Source organism: Myotis brandtii, unplaced genomic scaffold (genome assembly GCF_000412655.1).
Source record: "Myotis brandtii unplaced genomic scaffold, ASM41265v1 scaffold695, whole genome shotgun sequence".
Lineage (NCBI taxonomy): Eukaryota > Metazoa > Chordata > Mammalia > Chiroptera > Vespertilionidae > Myotis > Myotis brandtii.
The window spans coordinates 483,720-491,462 of record NW_005370716.1 but is presented as its reverse complement, the minus strand read 5'-3'; the positions used below and the strand labels follow the sequence as shown (position 1 = coordinate 491,462).

Below are 7,743 nucleotides of genomic sequence, written 5' to 3'. Positions count from 1 at the left end.
AGCTTCTTTGCTACCTTTGGGGAGACGTGAGACATCTTACAACCCATCACCAGCACCTCAGCTCGTGACCACTCCTGGCAGAGGTCCCAGCCATCTTATTAGGGTCCCTGGAAATGAGGCTCAACCATAAGCCAAATTCAGATGAAGCTCTGTGAAAGCCACTTCCTTGCTATTAAGGGGTAGCCCTAATGTAGGGTGACAGGAGTCCCTGTTGTTTTTGTGTAGTTTAAATAGGAAGCAACCAGCAGCCAAACAACTTGCTGCAAATGTTGGGGGATGTGAGGGGTGGGGCTAAAGGGAACTGAGTGGATCTTGGCAAGTTTTAGACAGTCAGGCAAATTGGAGCAGACTGCCCTTCTGCTGTGGTCCTGGACATAAAGATAAGCCACGGGGATCCCTGGCATTCCTGAGGCATCCACACCCCAGCCTGCTGAGCTCTTTCCGCTTCAGCATTCAGGATGATCAGAGCTTTGGGGAATGGGAGATGGGACATCCTTCCTTACCCCACCCCCCACCATGCACTGCAGGGGTGCTCAGCTGCCCAGTGGCTTCATCAGGGCCTTGTTGGTTGTCTTTGTGAAGTAAAAGAACTTCACTCTCCCACACAGCAGATATGTCACCTACTTCAAGGTACAGCCTCCATCTCTAGCCACTCTATATGGGTGTCTCTTACATGGGAGGAGTTGACATTTTATTAAGGTCTGTCACCCTCATGGCTGAAAGAGGATTGTGGTGCAGAGTTTAGATTCTCAGTGCAACTCTCCCTTTACCCCAAAGTGGAGAGTTACCTTAGTGGCTTCCCGTCCTGTTTCCTCCTCTATAAAACAAGGGCCTGAGACACCAAATGACAAGCTTCTATGCTGTGATGTGAAACAATTGCTGCTTGCCTACATAACTTTTCACTCCTCGCCCCTCCCTGCAGCATCTTTTCCAATTTGCAGGACACAAGTAGGCTCTGAAAGAACCAAAAGCACTGGCTGGTTTCACTGACATGGGTTTGCAGGTACTGAATGCTCCCTTAAAAAAATGAAAACGAAGGCACTTTTCTCCTGGCTGTTTATTATAGAAGAAAGGGAAAAAAACAAACAGGTTTTGGCTTGAAAGAGATGACAGTTTTCAAACGAAGAGGCAAAATACGAGGTGGCAATTAAAATGTGATTACATAGAGTCTGAACACTGAGAAAAGTTTACAGGACAGTGGGCGTTGGTTTTCTGTAACAGACACTGAAATATACATGACGATAATTGCAGATAGAAACCATCAATGACAAACCAAAAATCAAGTATTAATGTTTACAGACTCCCCACCTCCCCAACCACAAAGCCTTACATCAAAACAAGTACTGAAAGGCTTTAAACCAGGAACCCCTCACCTTCACCCTACAAGGGTGTCTCTGGAGAGGTGCAAAGCTGAGGTTCTCTTGACTGAATGATAAAGAGAGGACACTATAGATCCTCAAGGTTGACAGCTCAGATAGTGTTCAACTCACATTCTCTCTCTTCACTTTTCCCAAATCTACATAACTCTCTCAGCCTCCTTGCAAACTTCCTCTGTAGGGCACTTACTATAAAAGCAGCTTATGCTGTAATGTGCTTATCAGGAAAGAGCTAGCAGAGACTGACAGGTTTGCAAAAAAGAGATCAAGAATTACATCAGGAGATGACATTTTCTGTGAAAATGGCAATAAATGGCCAAGTGGTTTTCTATGTGGCATTTGTTAGCTTGTACAACACCTCTTGGTCACATCCACATCATCTGTTGCATCAAAACCATAAGCGACTCAGACACCTGGCTTATTAGAGATCATTGGAGCGAACAACACAGTCTGCATATTTGCAACAATGTATAATAAACACAAACAATGCATAATCAACACAATTGTACTGAAACAAAAGCCGTCACTTTATTTACAAAGTCACAAAAGGAAGTATAAATACTTCTGTCATTAATGTTTAGGAAAACCATTTACAAAATTTTCAAATATGTACAGGTATTTTGAAAAATCACCAGCTTTCCATTTTGTTATAGGTAGAGAGACGGATGGGCATGGGCTGATGCCACTCAGATTGTAATGAGGAAACACTTGTGTGGCTGTCTGGGGCCAGTTGTGAATTTGCTATGGATTCACACCACTCCCTAAAGTGATGTCAACTTTGGGGATGCCATCCTGGCTATTCTGGGTGACTTGGCCAGCATTCTGGGCTGCGGCATTTTGGGCAGCAGCATGCTGCTCTTCTAAAATGTCATCGATCAGCCTCAGGTCACACACCCAGTCTTCATCTGGGCTCGTGCTGGAGCCTTTCAAGAGAGCTTCAATGAAATCCACCTCATTGCAGTCAGGTGGTGAAATCAGATCATTTAATGGGGGGTGGGGCTGGGGCAAAAAGTCATAGGGTGGCAGCTCAGTAAGGGGACCCATTCTATTGAATGGACCTGGAGACTGGCTAGCAGTGATAGTAGAGGCAGCAGCGGCAGCAGCAGCAGCAGCCACATAGCTTGGTGGTGGCTCGATGGCCTGTATGGGACTCATGGGACCAAAGCTGTCTATGCCCTGATGGAGGGACTTGGTGTTCAGCACAGGCACAGGACACTGCTGTGGGCTCTGTCTGAGGCTGAAGCTGGGGTTGGCCAGGGAAGCATTGACCTTCTGGCCAGGCCTGTCTCCTGGGGTCCCCTGATTGGGAGGCACAACTGCCTGCTGCAATGGACAGGCTGGGGCTATCGGGGAGAATCTCACAGGTGCCTTTGCGAAGATAGAGTTGCTGTTAAATTGCTGCTGGGCGCTATTATCTACTTGGCTGGGGAGTGGTTCCCTTGAGACTGCTGGGTTTGCAGTTGCTGCTGCCACCCATGTGGCATTGTTGAACAAGGTGGACATTCTTGGCACACTTGGCTGTCTGAGCTGGTGGGGACTCAGGGGCTGGCTGCCCTGGGGGCTGGGACAGAACCTGGGCAGGAGCACTCCTGAGGGGGAGGCCTTGGGCATTTGTGTATATTGGCAGACAGAGCCAAGGCTGCCCAGGGGGTTCTGGCCTGAGCATGAGGATATGGGAAACAGGGGGCTGGAGTTAAAAATTCCTTGCTTTTTGCCTGGGATCGGTAAGATCATGCCTCCATGACTCTGGTGCCGGCTGGGTGGGATCATTCCTGGACTCAGGTTGTTCTGAAGGTGCTCAGCTCTGGGTAGCATCATGTGCTGGTTGGAAGGGGGGCTTGCCTTGGTCCGGCTACACTTGGAGGTGACTTGTTCTTGGACGGCTACAGAAAGAGAGAAGGGGGGTCAATTCCAAAGGCATCCTCAATTTTGCTGCAGTTGTTGGTGGGGAGTACCAGCCTAGCACTGATTTCTCACCTTCCACCCTTGGCTCCTACTGAGCATCCTCTGTTCCTCAACTCTTCTCCCCTTTGTTCCTCCACCCTCAGTCTGTACTGCAGTTCTTCTAGGGAGCCCTCTTAGATTCCTGGGTCTGTGTTCACACATCCCTGCCTACCCCCCACCAAGTACAGATAATGTTGGATGAAAAATGCCGGCTTATCTGTCTGTCTTTTTAAGTAGATTATAAGCTCTATGAGGTCAGGGTCTTGGTCTGCTTTCATACTCAGTACTCTGTACGCAGGCCTGGCCTTGCCCATCCCTTGACAGATGAAATGGCCTTCCTGGAACTTGTTTTCCCTGTCCCTACAGCTGAAGTGTGCTTGACCTGGGCAGGTGCAATATTCAGCTGGTGTTTAGGCCCCCAAAACAGGGTTTTCTGCATGAGAATGGAGGAGCAGTGGCATGATGGTGTCATTGGCTAAAATGAAGATGCTGACCACTTGTTGGAGGGCAAGCAGCCTTCACTGAGCCCCAGGTGAGAGTATCCTTGGTCTTGCACAATGTCACTATCGGCTGGTAAGGATTGCTTACATGTTTCCCTGACTAGTCTGGAAGCTCTGAGAAGTAGGGACAATGCCTGTTTTTCCCCCTTTCAAACAGCTGTATCTCTGACCAATAAAAGTTGATTGCATTCATAGCTGCCATGATAAGGTGGGGACCCTGCTGTCTGTGGAGGCTCTGGCAGCCCTCCACCACAGACTCTTTGAGGCACAACTTCAACCTCTTTTCCATTGCCCACACCTGGGAGATGGTCCAGGATTCTATTAGAATAGAAGGTCACTGGGGTGGGAGCAAGAAGGGCAGGGTCAGAACCCTGGGGTTGTGGCAGCCTCAGTTGATTCTGATAAAACCCTAGGGGGTATGCCCTTCTCCAATAGAGAATAACTGCTTTAAGGCACCTGACTTAGTTTAATCAAACTCTTGAATTACACAGTGGTGGCAGAGTCATTAAGACCTGACCTTTAATTGGGATCCTACTCAAGTTCCAGTGTGATAGGTCCAACCTGAACTGACTCCCAGACCTCCCCTCTTTCCTAAAATGCTTTCAGAAACACCCACAGTAACTGCTTACTCTGGGGTGAATTCTCATCCCACATGACACCCCCTAGCCTGTCCCTTTGGGAAGATTGATCTTAACTGCTTACCTTGAAATTGATTCATCTGTTGGGCGATATACGCACTCTGCTGTTCAGGGGTCATTGCCATAAGACCTGATCTCTGTTTCTCTTGCTAAACAGAAGATGAAAAAGACGTGTTAGAATAAGTCTATCAAGAAATATTTGCCTTGGGATCACTGTGCGGGGACCCAGGACTTGGCTTTGGTGTAGCAGAAAGCATGAGTGAACACACCAACACACACTTGCATGCATGCCCCACCCTCCCAAGCAAAATTCCACAGGTATAAATAAAGGTAGGATTCTGCAACCTGGGTTTAAAAGCCAACTGCGACAGCAAAGGATGGGGCAGGAGACACAGAGCTTAATAGCAAGAGCACGTAGAAAAAAATTTAGGCATTTTGGAGGTCCTTCTGCTCAGGATGGGTCAGCAATGAGATGCAGTCACCAAAAGAGCAAATGTAACATTAAGTCGCATTAATAGAAGCAGAGTATGTAGAAGGAGGGAGGTGACAGTCCTACACTACTCTGTCTTGACCAGACCATGTCTATAGTGCTGACAAGAGTCTGGGCATGCCAGTATCAGGGAGACCCATACAAACTGGCTGGATTCAGAGGACAGTAAGTGATTGGGGTAGGGCTCAAACTCCAAATCGCACAGACTAGAAATGGTTGAGCAAACCAGGGATGCCGAGGCTGGGGCAGAGCCGACTCTGGGCTATGTGGTGGTGGGTACCCAGATTCTGCTGGTTTGTCATGGGGAAAAGGCAGAGGATTGTTCTGGGTGGTCCAGGCAGGAAGAGCAGGATGATCACATGGTCAGAAGATGCACTGTCTGACACCCAGAGTAGTCACTCACTGTCAACTTCCCTTCTTTCTCCTGACTGGCTGCAGCATGGATAATTGGGATGAGTTTCCTGTCTCCATTTCCAAGGGGAGGAGCCAAGCCTGAGGGCTGTAGTCCCAGCACAGAGTGTGGGAGCAGCTCAAGGGACAGTCCAGAGAGAACCAGATGAGAGCATGTGGAAGGCATGACTTGCCCCTTGCACAGAGACTCTCAACCATTTGGAGCCAGCTTGACTGCGATCCAGTTCTGACTCCCAGTCCAGTGCTTATCCACTGCTATCTCTTCCCCCTTCTCAAGAAGCCTGCTCACAAGTGTGCCAATAACCAAGGCAGCTCCACCAGGGAGCACACCCCTGAGTCCACTTTCTGAGCTGCATCCTCTTGGATGCCAGAAGACTTGACCCTACAACATGGGATGGCTTGCTTTTCTGCACTTAGAGAGCTGACTTTGGGGCGTGGGATGGGGGCAGGCAGAGAACCAGCACTTGGGAAAGTGCCCGGCTCCCAGGCCTGGCGGCAGTTCCTGGCCTCAGTTCCTGCCAAGGCAGAGAGGACAAACACATGGCACCGGGCAGACTACACTAGAAGCGATTTCACCATCCTGGCCTTAGCCTGCTTCCTGTCAGCGCTCTTGCCTCCCCTCCCCTGTGGCTGCTGGGATGTGGGTGGTGGAGTTTCTGTTTCTCAGCCGGCCCATGGAGCTGTCCTCTTACTGCTAAAGTATGGAGGTGGCATAACTGCCTTCGTGCGTGCTTACTGTACTGAACACTTTGCACCCATTATTTCACATTGTGTTGCAACAATCCTTTAAAGTAGGCATGTTATTATCCCAGAGATACTGATTTGGATACTGAGGAGTACAGGGACCATATGACCTCCTAAGGCCATGCCATCAGGAAGGGAGTGGGGGGCTAGGATCTGCTTGAGATGCTCAGGATAAGCAGGCATTTCTGAGGTAGCCCTTTTACTTGTGTTCTTCCCTTTTACCCTTACACCAGCCTTAGGAGAGAAGGGCAGAAGATCTATGGACAGCAGCTTACTCACATGACATCTAAGGCTCAGAAAGAAAGCTTACATGACTTGCCCAAAGCAACATGGCTAGGCAGTGCCATGTCTCTTAACTGCAGACCCTGGGTTGCTCTGCCTGTCTAACCCCGCTGCTTCTGGGGACTGGCTTCTGTGGCTGGCTAGGTCTACACTGACCTTAACCTCTTCTCCACTGGCTGCCCCATAGGTTTCATCAAATAACATAGTTGTACAGGGGTGGGGGTTGAGGGCAGGTGGAGGTTACAGAGTGTAACCAAAGAAAAAGCAGGGGAAGGGCAGAAGAGCCCAAAAGGAAAGAGGCAGAGAAGAAAGATACCACAAAGGTATGGGAGACCAAAGTCAGAGAGTGGAGGAACTGGGTAGTGTCTGCCAGATAAAAGAGATTGCTTCTAAATAGTCCAAGGTTGCAGGGAGAGGGAGGGGTGTTGTCTAGTGTTCATCCAAGGAAGCACAAAACCCACAGCATCCAGAGTTGAAAGGAAAACCTGGCTAGTGGCATGGTTACACATATTCCCAAGTCCAAAGGGTACACTTGACATCCAGCCTGTGGGTCAGGCCCTCTAGGGTCCTGGGGCACTGCTGTCAAGTGGGTCTCTTCATACTACTGGGGCTGCCCAGAGCACTCCCAGTCCTGTGCTCTGGGCCTGGGCCTGTTGTCCCTGGCTCAGCAGCCAGAGCACTCTCCAGGCCTCCCTAGGAGGCTGCTTCCTTTGTTTTGCAGATGGAGGCCCCCATCCTTTGTTCTGAATCAATGTGCTCCAAAGATAAGCCCCAAGAAAACAGTTGTTGCCTTTTGACACTGACAATCAGAATCTTTGGAAAATGGAGAAAACAGGAAATGACAAATGTTTTCAGTGACCAGGAGGAAGGGGTGGCTGAAAATTGCTGCAACCTGTGGATTTTCATAAGCATGCTTATTGGAAGAGGTCATCAAATGACTCATTTTTCAAAGGCTGTGATTGTCATGGTACTGGATCCTATTGTACCAGGTGACACTGATAGGGCAGTGTTGGTGGGTCCTTTTCAAGCCTAGGTGTGCTTCCCCATGCTGGTCACAGGGATGAGACTGGGCTGGTGCCAGCAGGAAGTCTTCCAGAGAACTAGGGCCCTGGATCTTCTGTCACAGCTCCTCCCAGTCCTGCTGGGCCAAGGGGCCACATTTCCGCCAAAATGGCGACCTGGAAAGTCATAGAGTTGCTTTTTTGGAAGCTTCTTTCTGATGCTCAGGAAGCTGCAAAGCCCTGGTCCATGTATGGGTGCTTTAGTAGGGCTAGTGCTTTATCTGTGTGCTAGACAGGAGAGATTTCAAAAGACTGGCCCAAACCCTACTGCTACTCCCTGGCATAGTTGAGTCCAAC

General features: G+C 49.3%; 1 protein-coding gene across 2 annotated transcripts in view; it reads right to left on the bottom strand.

Moving 5' to 3' along the window:
- Positions 1–1,039: 1,039 nt before the first annotated feature.
- Positions 1,040–7,743, bottom strand: part of MAMLD1 (mastermind-like domain containing 1) — a 130,069-nt gene continuing 123,365 nt past the window's right edge. For both annotated transcript variants that reach the window (XM_014529774.1, XM_014529773.1), the window contains exons 5-6: positions 4,523–4,607; positions 1,040–3,259 (exon numbers count right to left, since the gene is read on the bottom strand). In XM_014529774.1, the coding sequence (XP_014385260.1) occupies positions 2,118–3,259; positions 4,523–4,607 (1,227 nt within the window). In that variant the 3' untranslated portion in view covers positions 1,040–2,117. The remainder of the gene's footprint in view (positions 3,260–4,522; positions 4,608–7,743) is intronic.